Source organism: Drosophila nasuta, chromosome 3 (genome assembly GCF_023558535.2).
Source record: "Drosophila nasuta strain 15112-1781.00 chromosome 3, ASM2355853v1, whole genome shotgun sequence".
Taxonomy (NCBI): domain Eukaryota; kingdom Metazoa; phylum Arthropoda; class Insecta; order Diptera; family Drosophilidae; genus Drosophila; species Drosophila nasuta.
Genome location: NC_083457.1, coordinates 18,669,628 through 18,690,622, shown reverse-complemented (window position 1 = coordinate 18,690,622; position 20,995 = coordinate 18,669,628). Strand labels below are relative to the sequence as shown.

General features: G+C 36.5%; 1 protein-coding gene across 2 annotated transcripts in view; it reads right to left on the bottom strand.

Moving 5' to 3' along the window:
- Positions 1-282: 282 nt before the first annotated feature.
- Positions 283-20,995, bottom strand: part of LOC132791137 (BMP-binding endothelial regulator protein) — a 38,247-nt gene continuing 17,534 nt past the window's right edge. For both annotated transcript variants that reach the window (XM_060799947.1, XM_060799948.1), the window contains exons 2-8: positions 19,226-19,683; positions 13,653-13,738; positions 6,853-6,949; positions 5,674-5,856; positions 4,692-4,904; positions 4,177-4,622; positions 283-2,607 (exon numbers count right to left, since the gene is read on the bottom strand). In XM_060799947.1, the coding sequence (XP_060655930.1) occupies positions 1,603-2,607; positions 4,177-4,622; positions 4,692-4,904; positions 5,674-5,856; positions 6,853-6,949; positions 13,653-13,738; positions 19,226-19,571 (2,376 nt within the window). In that variant the 5' untranslated portion in view covers positions 19,572-19,683 and the 3' untranslated portion in view covers positions 283-1,602. The remainder of the gene's footprint in view (positions 2,608-4,176; positions 4,623-4,691; positions 4,905-5,673; positions 5,857-6,852; positions 6,950-13,652; positions 13,739-19,225; positions 19,684-20,995) is intronic.

Here is a 20,995-nt window from a genome sequence, read left to right as displayed (position 1 = left end):
GAAGAGAGTCAACAACATAATCATAAACATCATGCAATCCAAGAAGGCAACATGCCGAGCGCATTTCAATTCAACATGCAACACGAGCAGTTGCCACTGAGTCTGTGTCTAGTCTAGTCATTGGGTTTCCAAGTACTACACGGCCTGTAAATAATTATGATGATGATATGAGTAATGGAAGAGCAGCTCACATTTTCATTTACTGACTTTCAATGTGAATTTCAAACCTACAAGTTTAGCAGAAATTATTGACAACCTTTTCCATATTAAAAAACACAGCACTTTAAAATTTTTTATAGATTTTATTTCATTTGCATTTGCATTGTTTGTTTGTTTGTTTGTTGTTTTTTTTTCTTGTTTTAGGAGTTTTTGTTTTTATGCATTTTTATGTCGTACACTTACAGATCCAGCCATATACATACATATATTAATTTAAATTGATTAATTTCATAATTAATTGTAATTGGAAAATGGCAAAAATTCTTGTAGTTTTTGTTACTCGTTTTTGTAGTTTTTGTTACTTGGAAAGTACATCATTATAAATATTAACACAGTTTTATTTTATGTGGAAATACAGAAAGTTGTATTTATGCTAACATTTCCTATTGAGATTAAAAGGCATTTTCGAGATTGTAAGAGATTGAGCAAGACAATGAGAGTGGAAGATAGAATAGATAGATATATAGATAGAGAGTTTGTTTTTCTTTTCTTTTCTTATTTTGTTTTGTTTTGTTTATATTGCAGTAGTGTTGTGTGTTGTGTTTTAAACTAAGCAAAAATACTGTTTGTGCAATTTTTTTCATATTTGTATATGTTTAAAGCTTAAATTTTAAGCAAACACTACAATTTATTTAACTAATATTAAGTGTAAATGTAGTAGTAGTAGTAGGTTAACTAAATTAAACGTTATCGAGTTAAGAGTAGTAAGAGTTGGTATAGGCGATAATACACACATACAAAATACATTAGAACAGACACACAACATACTTTCGAGTAGTACATAGGCCAAGTAGCAGCGGGGTCTACCGATTTCATTATACATAACATACATAATAATCGAGCTTATTAGCTAAAATAAATAAAACTTATCCAACTAAACAAATGGCGACAATGAATTTAGATGCGGTGAAGAGATGGGTCAAGCATGCGATGTCATCGAGTAACATATTTAACACCGATGTTCGATATAACGATTTCACGAGGTGAGTGTGTGTGTGTGTGTGGGATAATGCTTAGCTTAATACTGGTGCTGTCATGGGTGCAAATGCGGAATTAAACTACAAAGTACAAGTCAAGTACAATCAAATTTCTTCTGTTTGTTGTTGTGTGGAACTGTGAGCCAACGAATACAAGTTGAATGCTGAATTAAACCCTTGCTTTTAGCTCAATTTGAGCTTAAACTTTCGCTAAAGCTAAATTAAACACTTGCTTTAAACTTAACTCAATTTGAGCTTAAATTTTCGCTAAAGTTCGTCAAACATTCAACTCGCTGTGGCGCTTAAAAGTATGCAATGCTTTTTTTGCATTAGCCTGCTTGAGAGTGCGTATGTGTGTGTGTGCGTGTGTAGTAACTAAATTGTAATTTCTAATTGGTTGATTTGCTCAGTGAATCGGAGGCGGCGTGCGATCCGGCGCACGCGTCCTAAATTTATTGGGCACATGCTTCTTGATGTACTCATTCTCCTGCAGCTCGTTCTGCTGATGTCGCAGCAGCTGCTTCTGTTTCTGCTTCTGCTTGCGACGCCGCGCACGCGCTCCTCCACCTACGCCTCCGCCTCCCTTCATGAAGCGAACAAAGCTCGGATCACCGTAATTGCTGTTGCCAGCGAACGTGGCGATCGTTGCATTGCGTCGCCAGCTGCCAGCGGGACAATTGGTTGCCGCACGCCAATCGGGCAGCTTGACGCCGAGGCGTCGACACTCGTGGGCATAGGCGGCAAAGCTGTCGCAGTGGCAGGTGCCCGTGGGGCACTCGCAGACATCCATGCTGCAGGAGGCGATGTAGTTGTTGGGATTAACACTATTATCACAGTTACCAAATACATCCGACTTGTACAGCGGCTGGCAATAGAAGTCCGTCTTGTGCTTGTGGCACGTCGGCTGCGCCACAACATTCTCCCTCGCCCGCGAACACGACTTGGGGCCACCCACCTTCCATGAGTTGGCGAAATGCCCCACCTCCGTATCGTCATGTGATCGACCATCCCTGCCCGTGAGATCATCCCGACCGCTGCCATTGTAATTGCCACACAGTCCGCACAGATGATGCTTGTACTGTGCCGGCACCGAGACTTGCAGAAAATTGTTCCCATCCCACTCGATGGTCAGGCCCAGCTCTGTGTGCAGCATGATGCCGCCCTCCAGCAACCGTGTTATGCTCACATTGTGACCATGTCCGTTGCTGTTGTAGTCGAAATAAGGCAGCGCGACTCGAGTGCCGTTGATCTTCACACGCAGCTTTTGGCCCAGATTGATGCGCAGTCCGCGCAACTTTAGGGTGACTGTCTTTGGCCACGAGGATCGTCGAGTGCCGCGTCCGTCGTTCGTGAGGCGGATCGAGAAATTGTGGCCACGGCAATCGGCTGCTAAAAGGTACTTGCAGCTACCCTGAAAGTAGAAAAATCATAAAGGTTTTTATAGAACATGCTTACTTAATGTAGCTTAATAAAGAAATTGTATAATGAAATCTTATCCTCAACTTAAATCTTTTTATACTCGTTAACCATAGGATAGAAGTACCTTCAAAAAATGTATGTCACATGCAGAAATAGTCTTTTCCACCCCCACATAGGTATACATATTCTTGATCAGCCGAGTCGATATAGCCACGTCCGTCTGTCTGTCCGTCTATTCGTATGAAATACTAGATCTGGTATATTTAATACTCTATAGTATATTTTGAATAATATATATATTTTTATATTTTTTGTGGTATTTAGTTTTATTGAAAATGGTTATAAATAGGATTCTACCGAATGTGGTATATTTTTTAATATTTGTAAAATATGGTTTTATTATGTTAAAGCTTTTTATTTCATTTACTTGAAGCTACCATAAAAGTAAGTCTTCTAAACATTTGCAAATGAATCTAATGAAGTGCAATAAATAAATTTTATAATATGAATATAAAAATTATTGTTTATTTTATGAAAGATATATGTAATTTAAAATGTGCTTATTTTGCACTGCTTACAGAATATGGTACACTAAATCGAAAATCAACAAAGTTAAGACATTGTAACTCTTTCATGGCGTATTGAAGTTGCGGTCTCTTATACAATTGTTGTGTTTGTACTACAAATTATATGAAAATAAATGTTAATACTAAAAAAATACTTAAAAATAATAATAAACATTTCAAAAGAATAGGGACAAATCAAAATTTGTTGAACAACTTCAGTCAGTTATTCATATTCATGCCTTTAAACTAAATAGATATATAAAATATGTGAACAATAACAACTCTACAAGTATCATTTCATCCATTCTCTCCAGAACTGTTTTCAAACCAGAACAAACTAATTTTATTTTCCCTACTAAAAAATGTGAATTTAAGTAAAAAGCAACAGCGAACTTATTCCTACCCCAAATATAAATAATATGGATAAATAAGGACCACTGAAATGTGTGTTGTAAATTTTAGGGAAACAAATTATATACCGAAAATATACCAAATTATGATCCTAATTTAGCTTCATTGTGAAACGCAACTTGAAAGCAGCTTAAAAGCTCAGCGAAGTCTCTCAAGGGAATGCGTTAAAACATTTGTAGTATTTTATGATTCGCCAGCTAACTTTAATTATGTTTGCACATTCTTAAGGCCGTAATAAAGCACCTGGTTATGAGTAGACCAATAAATTTCTTGAAGCCATTAAAATTGAGCTCAGTTGGGGATTAGCATGTGGCCAAGTTGCCGCGTTACCCTGTAGCTAAAGTTGAAGCTGAAGCTGATGCTGAGATCTGACTGACGTAATGTGAATGGGTCATAAACGTGTTGTTTGTTAGACTATGCAAATGTAATGATCGTATAAAAGTCTAATTTATTATTAAAGTTTAAAAGTACGACGAGCATTGCTAGTTGATGTCGATTAAATGCGAATCGTTATTCATTTCGTGGCCATAAATGTCCGTTTGCGTTACGCTAAGCATCGATATATTACATTCGAGTCGACTTACCTGGAAGCTGAAGAATTTGCCATCGAATGTCTTGAAATGGGGATCGCCAAAGACAGTGCAAGTGCCGGCAATTTCCATGCACTTGGGACAGCACTCGCCGGGCGGCACCTTCAGCTCCTCATTGGGGCGACAATGAACTGCCTGGCAACGCATCTCGGAGCAGCTGATGGTGCCACCGTTGCACCGACAACTGCGACATGGACCCATGTTCCAGGTTTCGTTGTTCAAATACGTGATTCCCTGATGCGAGCACTCGCTGCGCATTTCGGCGACAGCGCATCGTGGACAACAGCCGTCCTCCTCTTGAAATTCGGGGGCACACTCCAGGATGGGGCATGTGGCACGCTGGCACACGGAGGTGCCGTTCAGACAGGTGCAGTTCGTACAACGATCGGGCGTAAACTGTGTCCTATCATAGTACACCTTCGTGTTGAAGAGGCACTTGCCTGGGGAGTCAATATGTTGAGGTCAGCAAACCAACATCATCAGCGTCATTCAAATTGAGGGAAACTCACCTGTTGCAGTCATTATCTCACGCTGGCCGGAGCAGCGGGGGCAGCACTCGTTAGGGGGATGTATCTGCTTCGAGATGGGGCACTGGAGGATGGGGCAAGTCTTCTTGGCGCAGCTCAGCTTGTTGCCGCTGCATTTGCAGACCAAGCAGCGATCATCGATCGAGGCGACAGCCTCTTGGCCTTCGGCAACGATCTGGCCATTGATCTTGCAACCTGTAATGTGTGCATACAACAACAACAACAACAACAATAAATACAATAATACAATGTCGATCAGACAACGGTTTATAAAGCGTATTAATTCTTCTGTTTTTGTTTTTTTTTTCTACTTTTTGCTATTTGGGCGACAGCCAAGAAAATTTCCACATGTCGAAACGGGTTTCCAAGCGATCTATTTGCATAGACAGACTGTGCGGTGCGTACTCGTTATACCCTGTAGAGCAGCAGACCGGGTTGTTAGGTTGTGCAGACTAATTTGCTTTCTTGTGTTTATAAGTGAAAATTTCCTTTGCAATTATTTTGCTGAGGCTCTGCTTTAATTTCATGTTTATAAGTGAAAACATTGATCTATTTTCCCAGGGTATCTGCTAGTCGAGCATGCCCTGCTGGAGTATGCTCTGTTGTCTCTTTTGTTTTGAACGCAATGCGACATTGTCGACTTAATAGACAATTTAAAGCCCATAAATAAGCAAATCGTGCAAAGTCACAAAATAGACACAAAAGTTGACCATCTGTGCGAAGATCGTTTAGACTATTGTGTCTGACAATCGGACAGACGGACGGACGGACGATCGAACTGTCGGACGGACGATTAAGAGGCATTAGTTTCGGATGCTGCTTGGCCAGCTAATTTTAGTGAGTGATGCCCATTTGGACTGGTTGAACTAGTTGACAGCTTGGACACTTTGGGACACTTGAAACCGTTGAAGAGCAACGTCAGAGAGAGAGAGAGCGAGGGGGGAAGGGAAGACAAGCGACTTACCCTGACATGTGGGACAGCATTCGCCGGGGCGTGGCGGTGTCAGCTGACTGTCGTCGCACTGTGAATAACATTTCTGCGTTGTCTCCGTGACAACGTTCGCGATGCACTTGTACGTCTTGCAGGGTTCATCCGGATCGCTCCATTCAGCGCCACTGGCATAAGGCACTCCTCGAAAAATGCAGCCTAAAATATTTTTAGGAATAATTGTAAATTAATTAATTATGTATTCGCTTATTCTTATATTAGTTTACATTAAAATTCTTTCATTTTGAAAACAAGTTTATACTTAAAATAGCTCTTCTATAATTATTTTATATTTTGAATTTATAATTAAAATAAAATGTTTTAATTTTAATTTAAATTATTAGTTTTCACTTATAGGTAAAACTATGACACTTTTAAGTGGCTCAAATTGTAATCATGTTTATATTCTAAATAATTTTTCTATATTAAATTGTATATTTCCCATTTATATTTTATTTACTTATTCGTTTGAATTTGCAATATTAATAAAATAAACAATTGTAATTTCTAATTTGATTTATTTTTCCCCATTAATTTATCAGTTTTTATAGCAAGCAATGCTTGAATAAATTAAAAGGAGACAAACTTATATATCCCGAATGTAGCCGTTCATTGATATACTAAATATAACCTTTGGTATATTTTCATATTTTTGTGATATATTATTTGGTATATATCAAGAATAATACCGCACTGTTTTGCTTTTAACATGTATCTCACAGTCGATCACACTCGACTGCAGTTTTATTACTTGTCTATTTCTTATTCATTTGAATTTGTAACTTAAATTAAATAAACAATTGTAATTTCAAATTAGAATTATTTTTAAGTAACTGCAATGTTTGATCAAATAAATGAAGATAAGCCTATATTTAAAATATTATATCATTTTTATTGTTTAAAGTTCTAAATTACTTTTTTTATCGTAATTTATAATTTGAAATATTCTTTACCAATTTACGAATATCAATATTTTTAATTGATACTTCACCTATATTGAATTTTTTATGCGATTTTGCAATTTAAAAAAGAAATTCTAGTTGAATTTATAGTTATCTATTTATAGTTAAATTATATTTTTCAATTTCTTATCGCTTTTCAATTCTTAACAAATGCATTCCCAATTTTAGTAGCATTTGTTGCTGCCACACTTACCTTTGCACTTGCGACAGCAGCTGTCGCTGGATTTGGCTTCCAGCAAGTAGCAACCATCAATCGAGGGGCAGAAGGTGTCGCATTGCACAAAGCCATTCTGAAATAGAGAGAAAAGACAGCAAGTTAGTTTTGTGATTGGGCCATAAATTGGACTTATGGCTTACGCCCCACGTGGCGTATGCGCAATTTGCGTAAATGCGCTTAACCAAGTGAGAGATTGCCGTTGAGCATATGATTTGTGTCTGCCGCCCATCTAGTTGCCCCCCTATTTGATTTGGATGGCAGCAAATGCTGACTGCACCTGCAGCTGCTCTCAGCTTTTGTTTGACTGTTGCCACAAACAAATTGCATTTGTTCAACCGAGTTGCACTCTAACCTTCAGCAGTCTGTATAATTTATGGATGCAAACGAGTCGAAATTATATGGAATTGAGTGCACATTTTAGGGCGTGGTGAGTTCACAAACAATGCGCCATAGTCGACACATTAAATGTGCTGCAAATTCATTTGAATGCGAGCATGAAAAGGGAGAAGATGACTACACATAAAGGGAGAAACAAATATTTAAAAATTTCAAATTTTTGTAGCTTTAATTTCAAATGAAGACTGGTTTTTACTTCAAGTTTGAGCAATACATTTTTATTATTATATTTGTTACGCAAGTAATTAATTGAAGATGAATAATATGAAAAAAAAAATATAATTTAATATTATATAAATAAATATGAACTCAAAAAATTAACTTTTTGATATCCCCATTTTTATCACAGATAGTTTGATTGTAAATAAAAATTAAAAATTTGCTGAAGTATCTAAAGCTAAATAAATAAAATGACTTTAAAGAAGAAGGGCTTCTGAAGAAACTAGAAGAATGCATAGGAAGAAGATTGAAAAAAGTGAAAAGCACAAACTTAATTTTCACATTTTTTATATTCTTAATTTAAGGAATAAATAAATACATTTTTACGTCAAAGTAAATAATTGCATAGAAAATAAATAATTTAATAGAAAATAAAAAAGTCAATATTTGATGTCAATTAAATGTTCTTGAGTGAATATTTTTAATTTCAACATTGAAGATAAATAAAATTAAAATTTAATACAAAATATATAATATAAAAGAAATGAATATCAGTTAACTTGAATGAAGTTTTTTAATTTCAGCTTTGAAGATATAGAAAATTAAAATTTCATAGAAAATAGAAGTTGACGTGAATGAAATTTTTAAATTTCAACATTAGGTTTAATATTTTTTTCTTCTTCTACTTATCTAAAAATCGTGATACTTTAATTGCAAATATATTAATATTTTATTTGAAGTGTCTAGACATACGCAAATGAATGCGAATTTTAAAAGGAATTCAATTTTGAAGAAGTCGTTAAAAGTTTGATTGGAATTTAATGTGTCGCCGCGACTGTTTAGCATTTTAAATGTTTGCATCCCTTGGCAAAATTATGCACACTCTTCTAGCGGATTCAGTTGACCAGTTGGCCGAGACTCAATTGGCAACAGTAACTGCAACTGTGTGTGAGTGTGTGTGTGTGTGGTGCTAGTTTTTGTTCGACTTATTGCCTAGTGCTTACACATTTTACACAATTTTGCTTGAAGTTGTTCGAGAGTTAGTTTTTGTTGTAGTCGCTGTTGTTATTGTTGTTGTTGTTGTGGTTGTTGTGTTAACGACATGTTGACAGCGGCAAGCGGCGCATTAGAATTGATGTCGATCATAAGTCAAAGCTTGTGGCAAGGCTTTGGCAGCTTATGCAACACTCACGCTCAGCGAGCGCGATTCCAAACCAAACTATATCTGAAATACTCAACACAAATCTACAATCTATGGGCGCCTTTAACCCTTGTGCGCAGCTGTCGCATGTATTTCAGCGCGTTGTGACAGCAGGTTAAAAATGCCAAGAGGTGAAGAGAAGGGGGAGGATGGCAATATGGGGTCTCGAGTCTAGTGCTGAGGCTAATTGTAAATGTATCTATAAATCTAGATAGATGTCGACCAAAAACAGGCAAAATATTTCACTAATTTGTATGCAATTGCGGCTGAACAATGTCACAGTCTTTGTGTGTGTGGAAGTGTGTGTGTGTGTGTGTGAGTACTAGTATGTGTGTGTGTGAGTATAATTTAGTGCAAGCAAACCAGATTGGATCTCAATTTGGATGGGGCCGCAACGTCGCAACGTGCAAAATTTGCAATTGTTATGAAAATGTGTCGAGAGTCGAGATTTTTTTGCGGTTTGCTTTGCTTTGGTGTTGTTGCTGTAGTTGTTGTTGTTGTGGCGCTTTGAGATTTTTATCATCGTATTAGTTTAATGGCAGTTGTTAGTTGGAATTTTAATGGCACCTTTAGTGCGGCATCGTTACTTGCGACTACAACTACAACTTGGCCATAATGCAATAAACACTGACAGATTGAAAAGCACTTTATCGTAGTCAAGTCAAGTCAACTCAGCTGTGGCCACAGACAACACAAACCAAACGCAACAATCGTTGAGAGTTGACAGTTGAAAATGGAAATGGAAATCGCAGCCAAAGTTCAAAAGCTATTCAGAAAGAGAGAGAGAGCAAGAGAGAAGAGTAAGCTTTATTCTCTGCAGAGATCATAAACACGTTGTGGTGGCTGTGGTTGACTTTGTACTACAACTACACAACTACACAACTACAACTACGAATACTAGACTCGTATAGTGTGCCTCTTTACGCATTTCCAGATGCTGTTTATGCTTTGAAATTCTTTCTTTCTAATCTGGAACCGGTATAGAAATATTTCAGCCAACATGAAAGTTAAGCATCGCCAAAGTCTTCGGTCTTCGGTCGTTGTTGTTGTTGTCGTTGATGTTGTCTAGTAGCTGCTTTCAAAGGTTGCTATTAAACAAAAATGTATAAAGAGAGAAACAAAAACCAAAACAAAAACAGAAAAAAAAAGAAAAGGCGCCACGAAGGCAACCAAGCGTAAGCGTCCCGGACCCGGCATCGACACCGGACTAGCTGCTAAGTAGAGGCTGAGATTTGTTGTTGTTGTAGTTGCTGTTGTTGTTGTTGTTGTTATGCGCCAGCGGCAATCACGAATACCAATCATATGAGAGTGTGTGTGTGCGTCTATGTGTGCCACAGTGGCAGAACCACATTTGCAAACGGCCTCCAACGACCTTGCGTTTGACAAAACATGATCAGTTTTAACACCGTCCATTCTGTGCATTCCCCTCGCCCTCCTCAGTTTCCCCTTCTACTCTTCGTCGTCAGCATCTTCAGCTCTCAAACTGCTTCGCTCACTAGTCTCTAGTCTCTAGTCTCTTGCTCTTGTTGACTGCTAAGCAACTAAACGTTTGCTGGGCAAACTTGGCCGAGACTCTCTAAGCACAGATTATGTAGACTGCTGCTAGAATATGGTAATGATAAAATGTGCTTTTGTTTTTGTACATATTTTATGGTCATGTGTGTGTGTTTTGTCACTTGTCGCGAGGAATTCCTAACTGAACAATCTGTGCATATGGGAAAAGCGAAACACTGAGTCACATAATTATGAAGACTAGCATTAATAATTATGAGTCAACAAACTGTTTACCCTTATTATATTTTTTGGGGACTTTCAAGCAGGCATTTAATTTGCAAATATCTATCGTAAAGCATCCTGCGACAAGAGGACCATAAAAATCGTTGGCTCAATCAACTGGCAGAGAATGCGTAGACAAGCCAAAAACGCTTAAATCATATGCCATTAGGCGAGCAATGCGCACTCAGCATAATTTTCGCATAAAAACCAAATTTGCTAAGAAATTTCAGGCGCGGAAAACGCGAAAAAACCAACCATTAGACGAAACGCAGACAATTTGTTTGATTGTCCTTGGCACACACATAGTACACAGCAAAAGGGGAGGCTTTTGTTGGCAGACACACAGGACACTCATATAATATGCGATATATTATGATATTTTAGATAATAAACGTCGGCCATAAACTATCAACAATCACCCAAAAGCGTTGGCAAATATTACATGTGTGTATTACAATGAGAATGTTGAAGTACTTTCTGTGTATGCATACAAGAAGAAGTAATCATAAAGTGTGTGCTTTATGGGTTAAGCTTAGCCCCATTTAACAGTTCATTGCGTAGCTTTTCGGGGCGCAAAGTTTAAGAGAGCTTTAAGAGCTAACTGGTTGTGCTTTAAGAGCCGGCTCAATAAATGCCTTCAATTGATATCGCGATGAACTTTCGATGACTCTCAGTTTGCGCGCAGTCGCAGCTGTCAGCTATGTGAGTGTATGAGTGTGTGTGTGTGTGTGTGTGATCGAAAGAGTGCGCGAGAAGAAGTGAGTGTGAAAGGGACAGGTAGCGGCAGGTTAGAGCAGGCACAACACATGGCGCCATCAACTTAAAGTAAGGTGGCGCCAGCATTGTTTTGTTTTCTTTCTTTTTTTTCTGTTTCTGTTTTTTTGGTTACGCCCACTTGACAACAACAACAAGAACAACAACCGCAACAATAAGAGCCGCAGCATCAGCTTGTGACTTGAGGCTATATACAACAATCAATCGAACGCTGGCTGCGCCGTCGCAGTTGACGTCGCCATCGTTGTTGTTGTTGCTGTTTTAGTCGCCGTCGCGAAAGCTTCTTGGCGCCTAAATTGGAGCGGCGGTGTTTAGCAGCGCTTAGCGCAAATTAGCAACAGCATTGGCAGTCGGAAGTCTGGCAACGCCAACAATATGAGCACGCGCTGTCGTCGCTTAATGACGACACACGATATCCTCCCCTCGTGCCCCGTCACGATCTATCGCCTGGCTGTCGTTGTTGCTGTTGCTGTTGCTGTTTGGCACCGTCGGTAGCCGTTGACGGCGACAAAAAACACGGCGCCAAGTGTTTGTCAAACGACCGCTACCCTGTGGTTAACGATTGTCATGTCGCAAACCCGTTTGACGACCTTGTATCAGAGCCGGGGATCGAGCCGAGATCGTCCAGTGGAAAAAAGCCAAACAAATGCAAACAAGACCAAAAAAAAAAAACACACACACATTCACACACATTCTCACACAAACACTCGCAGAAAACAAACAAACATTTTGTTCGAAACATGAGCAAACAACAACCTAGTACCGTTATTAGATTAACAGCTGACCAGAGCTTAACGATCTGTTAATGCCATGTCAGCGAGAATTCGCTGAGCATTTATTGCACTCGTTAAATTAATGCGATTATTCAGTTATTCACCTGTTGCTATGCATTCACATTTTTATCGTTCTATCGTCCTTATTGATAGATATATGTATGTACTATATGATAATTGGGGTAGTTTGATTAAAAGATTCTATTGTATAGCACAGCATTTAAAAACAGTTGATGTTTTACAGCTTAATATATGAAAAGTAAGTTATAACTTCTGCATATTTTCATGTTTTAAAGTTATCATTTAATGTTGGTTGAAGTAAGCTGTAATCCACTGTATATGATAATTGGGATAATCTGATTGAAACATTATATAGTATAGCATTGTATAGCACATCCTTTAAAAAAAGAAGACGATTTAGAGTTTGACTATAATAAGATAAAAGTAAGTTATAACTGGGGCTCTGCATATTTTCATGTTTTCAAGGATTGATATAGTATAATGATCTAAAATGTTCGGTTGCTTATGGTTGAAATAAGCCGTGATCCACTTTTTATGATGATTAGGTTAGTCTGATTGAGACAAAATATAGTCTAGCATTATTAAGCATATGATTATAATATTTGAAAAGTCTGTTATAACTCGACATCTGCATAGTTCATGTTTCTTTTTAACATTTTCTTTGAAGAAAAAGAAAATTTATCAATTTAATACTTGAACTTTCTTTAGGCTTTTTTGGAGGTACTAAAATTTCTGTTTATAGTAATATAATAATATAATAAAATTTGACAATTTAATAATTAAAATTTCTTTAGTCTTTTTTTTAAGTTATTCAATGAACAGATACAAAGTATTATAATGAACTGTGTCAATTTTTCAATAAATATGTACTAATTTTAATTTTTCCCGAATTAAGTTCATAACTAAGCCTTTAATTTTGCAATATTAAAGGCTTATCTATGTTATGAGACGGTAAGATAGATAAATGCAGAGTTGATGGATTATTAATATTAATATGTTATTAATTTGCTTAAGCAATTTCTTTTTAATTTGAGTAAATTTCTAATAGATTTCTGTATTTTGATTATTAATTTTTAGTACTTCTTTCACATTTTTGCTTCACAACTTTTATGGAAAGTATTTCGACTGTGTTGTCTGCAGTTATTTTTCTTTTGGCATTGCAAGACAACTTTGGCGAAATTTAGTGTCTGTCTAATGCATATATATTTAAAATGTATATAAGTATTTTTGGGTCTTGGGATTACGAGTGCATTTCCTGGCCGCGGCTGGCAGGCGTTGTGAAATGTGCGACACATGGCCACATCCACAACACATCCGTTCCGCACATCCTTTCTGCATGTCCTGGCTGGACATTGGCGTCGGTCATGCAGAGCGCCAGACAACGACAACGACAGCGACAGTTACATGCGATTTATTTATCCCATGTAGCTGTTTTATTTTATTTCATTCTTGTAGGCAATACATACATATATATGTATATTGGTCGAGTTGAGTTTTTGTATTCGGGTCAAAGGGTGTCCACTTTTGTTGGCACCGACTTGTGGAACATCTTGGAGCCGACCGCATGCTGAGCCAACGCCATTGAACACAGAACCCAGACTTATAGTAAATGAAGTACATCTAAAGCCTATTACTTGAGTAAGTAGTAAGCTTGCCCCCCCCTCTTCTTCACTTACCAGGCACGTACACTTGAAGCACTTGGAGTTTTGTATGCGATTAATTAGAATCTCTTCACCCTCATTGGCGCAGGATTGCATGTTACCTGAAACGTGAAAAGTAGAATGAGATGGGCGCATTAATGTTGGGAATCGGAATTGGGACTGTGACTGTGACTGGGTGAAAAACACGTTTTAGAGATTGCCAGTAGTTGATTCTGGTCTAGATTCTTAAACTAACTTGTCAGCCATAAATTCTTGGAAATCTCTCAACATACGATTTCCTGTTTTGTTTTTGTTTTCTCTCTCTCTCTCCCTCTCTCTTTCTTTTTCGTTTTTTTCAAGAACTGACGTTTCAAATAAAACAAATAACAAATAACAAATATTTAATTTACAAGCATGTTGCCGGAAATTGCCCACTGACTGAGATGCTATCCAGCACGTGACCCGCAGCGCAGCGTAGAGCAACAAACCAAGCCAACTAGACAGGTCAAAGAGATTAGGCCACTTTATCAGCTACTTTTCGGTTTCACTCTCTCACTCCTTCTCTATGTCTGTCTCCCTCTAAAAGTGCGTATGCTTGTGTTTGTGATCATAAAGCAACTACCTCGCCCTCTGTCGTCAGTTTCCTCCTCTCATGTTGCATTTTGTTTGCTTTACCTTTTTCCCTTCTTCTCTGATTCTTCTTCTTCATAATCTTCTTCTTCTGCCACCGGCGCTAAGTCAAAGTAGCAAGCGCCGCATGTTAAACATGTTCCAGAACACAGCACAGCAAAACGATCAAAGAAGCATCAGTGGGTAATGCTCGACTGTAATATATCCTATCCAATTTACGCCTTAACTACAATATTTTTCTATATATTCTCAGTTGTAATTTATCATAGTTCGAGTGTATTATATAACAGCTTTATAATATCATAATTTTGGACTGAATACTTAATGATTTCTACACTAATTTATAACTGTATAATATCATTATTCTGAACTCAATACTTGATTATTTTTTTCAAAACTAACTTTTCACATTAGAATAACAATAATAAATAAAAATAAACAAATACAAATTTAATCTATTTTATAAATTTAATATAGTTATAGTGTATTATATAACAGCTGCACAAATTTAATATAGTTATAGGGTACTATACTTGAATACTTGATTATTCCAACATGAACTTTTTGCATTAAATTCAGAAATAATAAAATTACTTTTAAACTCATTATACTAGTTCTATAATAAATTTTAAGTTGAAATTATTAAATTTGACAATTTAATAAATAAAATTTCATGATTATTTTTTGAAGTTTACATTACGTTATTCAACTTTCCCTTCCTCATAATTATACAAGTGTGTCAATTATTAAAAAAATATGTTCTAATTATAGAGTAGAGTCTTTGAAAATTATTTGATAATAATATTTAATAAACAAGTAAGAAAGCTACAGTCGAGTGTACTCGACTGTGAGATACCCGCTACCCATTTTGAATAAAAATAATATATTTTGCGGTAATATTCTCAAAATATACCAAATATACTGCAAAAAATACTAAAAATATACCAAATGGTATATGTGGTATATCGATATAGTACCGCATTCAAAATATAACTCAGACCCCTAGTAAGTAGGCGTTTTTGCCCATACAAAAGTATTTCTTTAATTACTTCCACAATTTTTTTCTGATCGCAACCAAATTTGCAGAGATCATAACTACTATAGTTATTACTGTATATACCAAAATTCGTAAGTCTAGCTTTAAAATTACGCTTGTTATTCGATTTTTTTTATTTGCAGGGGCGGAAGTGGGCGTGGCAAAAATTTGAAACAAACTTGATCTGCGTGCAAACATAACATAAATAAAAATTATAGCTCTATCTCTTATAGTCTCTGAGATCTAGGTGTTCATACGGACAGACGGACAGACGGACAGACGGACGGACGGACAGACGGACATGGCTGTATCGTCTCGGCTGTTGACGCTGATCAAGAATATATATACTTTATAGGGTCGGAGATGCCTCCTTCTACCTGTTACATACATTTCCTGCCGGCACAAAGTTATAATACCCTTCTACCCTATGGGTAGCGGGTATAAAAAATATTACTGAACTCATATGCACAGTTGAATAATAGCACACACAAGCTATCCTTATAAATTCGCTTGATGAACAGCGTTTTAAAAAAGACAAATGTATTACACATTCATGAAGAGGACAACCATATAATGTTCTCACTCTAACCATATACTGTTCCCACTCTAAGTATTATAGATGGTATTATTGAAAAATGAACTATTATTATTTTTTATATTATAATCTTTATAGTAGTATAATGTTTCTTTTTTTAGAGGGTATTATTAAGAAATGAATTACTATATTTTATTAAATTATAAAATTTATAATAATAAGGTTGTTTTCTTAGCAACTTATAAGCCCGTTTATGCCGTTCATTTTGTAGAGGGTATTATTGAGAAATGAATTATTATTATTGGTATACTCCAAACTTTATAAAGCACTATAATAATAAGGTTGTTTCCTTTGCAGCTTATATGCCCGCTTGTGTGTTTCATTTTATAGAGGGTATTATTAAGAAATGAATCGAAACGACACGAAAATGAAACGCAACAAAGCAAACGGAAATGACGGCACAGTGACCCCAGGCTGACTTGCAGGGCCCATCCCGTTGCCTTTCCCTGTTGCCCGTTCGCCCTGGCTTTGTGGGACCACCTGCAATGTGCTGATAAACACACACACACACACACACACACATGCACACACTACGAATGCTCTCACGAATCACTTTCTGTGGGTGTGTGTTCCTTGGTTGATAAATGAAGACGCCGGCGCTACACACACACACACACAAACAAAGGTAAAGATATACGTGTATTCAGATACGAATACAAAGATACAAATGCTAAGATACTCTTGCTGTTGCTGTTGCAGTTGCAGCTTCAGGGCTACAACTACGTGAACCTTCTGTGGGCGGCTTTGCCACGGTTTTTCTTAGCCTTATTCGATATCGATTCTTGTATCTTTTTGACTTGGTAATTGTTTGGCCGCTTGTTTGTTTGATGTTTTGCTGTTGCGCTGCTGGTGTTTGCTGTTTGTTGTTTGTTGTTTGCTGCCCAGCTTGTTGTTTTCCTGTTATGCGATTGTATCCTGCTGTGCTCTTCGCCTTTGCTTTTGCCTTTGCCTGCTAGCTGCTGGACCACCTTCATTCATAAACAAATCCACTTGGCTCTCGCTAATGAAGTGGAAGAAGTTGGTAAACTTTTTTTTTTGGCCAAGTTTCAGGTTCTTGTTTTTCTTTTTTTTTGAAACTTTCTACACACGCAACATTGGGTATTCCCTTCTCTTTTGGTCGCCCTTCTAGTTGGCTGACAGTTAATGAACCTTGTTCAAGTAACCCGATATCGGAATTGCAATATGTATATCTAATTTATGCCATTTTTTATTTCATTTAACACACTCAAATGCCATTAAAAAACCCACTCAATATGTTTAGAGAACACAAAAACCAAACGAAAAAAAAAAAAATTAGAAAAAAAATAGAAAATACAACTAAAAACAAAAAAAAAAAAAAACAGAAAAACTGGCAGCGATCAAATACGCTCAGTAGCCGTCCAGTCGGACAGCTGGCGACGCTGGCGTCGGCTGATTAATCACAATCACAGATTAAGCGCCAGCCTCAGCGCCAGACAACGACAACACCAATAGCAACAGCAATAGCAACAGCAACAGCAACAGCAACAGCAACGTGTTGGAAGCGTCTAAGCGGCACGTGTGCCCATCGCAGAAACCCGCAACTCTCGATTCTCGATTCTCGATTTGCGACTGGCAACTGGACGGGATTAGGGAAAGAGATCTGACAGGGCCAACAACTGAGTGTGCACACAGTTAATGATGAGGACCGCTTACAATGTAATGTTGTGTAAGGTGAAGGTTAACAAGCTGCAACACAAAACAATCGAAATTGCTTGGAACTGTGCGTCAGGTGACCCACTTGACATTCTATTATATATTTCTATGGAAATAATCTAGCCTATGAAAAGTCACAAACTATTGTCGCACTACACAAATAATGCAAAATATTTTGAAAATGTTCCAAGAAAATATTAACGATATTTGAAAACTAACTCATTATATGAAAGTGTCAATGTTTGTTTTGAATACCTTAAAGTTTGACATACATTTCACAGTCTTTAGGATCTCATTTAAAAATCATTTAATTTTAAATATGAGTTCTTAAGCGTTCTTTAGAAATTAAATTTTTTTTATAATCAGTAAATGATCTTAGAAATATTCTTTTTTCTTTTGCCTACTTCCATTCTATATTAAAATTTAAGTAAAAATCAGTCTTTATCAAGTAAGAATCTATTAACAATTTTTATCTTGAATTTTAAGTTTTAGATTTCGATTGTTTAAGAAATTTTAAAAGTCTTGAGCATTAAACTAATTTCAAGCTTTTTAATTATAAAAATATCCACAAATAATGGAATATTTTTCAAAATATTTCACAAAGTTCCAAGAAAATATTAACGATATTCGAAATGAAAGATATTCACTATATGAAAGTGTCAACGTTTGTTTTGAATACCTTAAAGTTTGACATTCATTTCACTTTCTTTAAGATCTCATTTAAAAATCGTTTAATTTTAAATATGAGCTCTTACACATTCTTTAAAGATTTATGTTAAACTTGTTAATAATCAGTAAATGATTTTAGAAATATTTATTTTATTTTCCATACTTTCATACTTTATTAAATTAAGTTTTTAGATTCGCTCTTGATGCGACTGATTTAGTGCTTTTTAATTGCAAAAATAACCACAAATAATGAATATGTTGTAAATATATTCCAAGAAAATATCAACGATGTTCTAAAAATGAAATCATTTTGAATACATTAAAGTTTGACATTCATTTCACATTTTTTAAGATATAAATTAAAAATCATTTAATTTAAAATATGAGTTCTTAAATTTGTTAATAATCAGTAAATTCTTAGAAATATTTTTTTTCTTTTCCATACTTTGATACTCTATTAAACTGAAAGTCAAAATCTGCCTTCATCAAGCAAGAATCTATTAACAATTTATATTTTGAACATGAGAAATATTCCAAGTTTTAGATTCACTTTCCATCGTTTTACTAATTTTAAAAGTCTTGAAAATGAGACTAATTTTATGCTTTTTAATAGTAAAAATATCCATTCTAACAATGTTCCCTTGAGAATAACGTAGGTTTGTGTCATTTCATGGAATTTTTAAAGTTTTCCCCTTAGATAAGATCTTTTAAATCAAATGGATATGCACATTATGATATGAGTATAAGGCTTGACCTAACCGAGTTTTCCCTAGAATGTGTCAAATACTTAATATATCGAAAATAAAACATTTTATCATAAATGTGGATCAACAGAAATCAAAATTTTTTTTTCTTTCTTTCTAGATTTATTTAACTATCCATCTATATATCCTAAGTAGTTCCGACGTCTCTAAATTGGCTTAAGTAACTCTTCTATCTATCTAACTTTTTTCATTCAACACCTCAAAATGAAATTTCATGAATTGTATCTAAGTTTACACTCACCTGCAAGTCCTTCTTTGAGTCCTGTGACTGATTGCATCTGAATGAGGGCGATCAACAGAAAGCAGGCGATTGAACAAATTGCGGCCAACGAATGTTGCCGCCTGTTGCTGATGTATTTGAATCTGTGCGATTGTGTGTGGCCATGACTTTGATTTTGATTTTGATGCTGCTGTGTTGTCGTCACTGGTTCGTGTTGTTGTTTGAGATGTTGTAGTTGTTGTTGTTGTTGTTGTTTATATTGTTGGTGTAGTTGCTGGCCACTTGAAGATGTCGAACATTTCCACATGCTGCTAGATTTGCAACACATTTTCGCAATTTGTTGGCGCAAGTTCACAGAAATTGGCATTCAATTTAATTACTATTCCAAAATCTCTGTTCGTATTTTCCCGGTAGTATTCGTTGTTGTTGTTGTTGTTGTTGCAGTTGTTGATGTGGCGGCTGCTGCTCTTGAAATATTGCTGAAAATATAGTGTTAAAAAAAGATCAAGCCGGTCAGTTTAAAAATACACATGGCAGGCGCCAAAATAAGTTCAACCGAAAATAGAAATCGAAATCGAAAATGTTGTTGTTTGTTTAGAAAATGTTGCGTGTGCTGTGTGCAGGTGTTTCTCATACAATTTGATGACTTATGAAAGATACATATTTCGCACGAATGCAAGCTGGCTGGCTGGTGATCAGTCAGTCGATCAGTCGGTCAGTCGGCGGGTCAGACGCTTCTGATCTGGCCAAATGATTTGCACTTGCCTTGCCGCCTAAGTTACTAAACAGAAACCATTTGCTGGTAACTGATTTGTTGCTCTTTGCTGTTTCAGTTTTTCAGTTTTTATGATGCCTATCGAGATACAATCTGTGTGTGTGTGTGTCTCCCTCTCTCTTTGTGCACACTAAGCAAATTCTGCGAATCATCTTGGCCTGGTCAGCATCCATCGCATTTTGCACGTACGCAAAAGGTAAACTCCGTTTGGCCATTGGTTGTTTTGTCTTTATGGCGGCTCTTAGGTGTTAGACAACTTGGACATTATTAGTTGTGCGATTTATGCGTGTCTCAGTGTGTGTTCATGTGTGTGTGTGTGTACAGGTAACACCAGCTGACAGATATGTTGTGTGGTGTTCTTTGTTGTGCGCCGGGTCATAAAAATGTTAATGATTTTTGTCTGGCGCCAGGCAATATTTGTAATGCTTGTTTGACTTATAATTAATTTCATGTTTTCTCTTGCTCTCCTCACACAACAACGACGCACAATTCTTTTTATTTTGGTTTTGCCAACAACAGCAACAACAGCAACAGCAACAACAACAAGTAATCATAAAATACAATAACAAGCAAAAAGCAAATCAAATTTGCCAAAGTTTATTGATTATTTCGCTTCAAAGTGGCGCCAACAAATTGCCGCTCTCGCTCTACCTCAAAGCGGATGCTAAAATAGAACCCGATCTTAAATGTCCCATCGATGAATCAGTCAATTCATTCTCTATCTTGTTTACTTTTCTCTTTCTCCTTCTGGGTGATCTCTAATGACGCACCACAAATTCCACTTTATACTTAGATGTGTATGTGTGTGTGTGAGTGTGTGTGTGTGTGGGGTGCATTGTCATGCACCCAACCGGGAGATTGGCAGCGGTGCCTAAAGCGGTGCTTGACCTAACAATGTTATAACAGACACCCAATTAAAAAATTGTCACACAAACTGATAACACACTCTCTCTATACTCTATAGCTAATATAGACATTTGCATTACTTACATACATACTATATACATACATATATG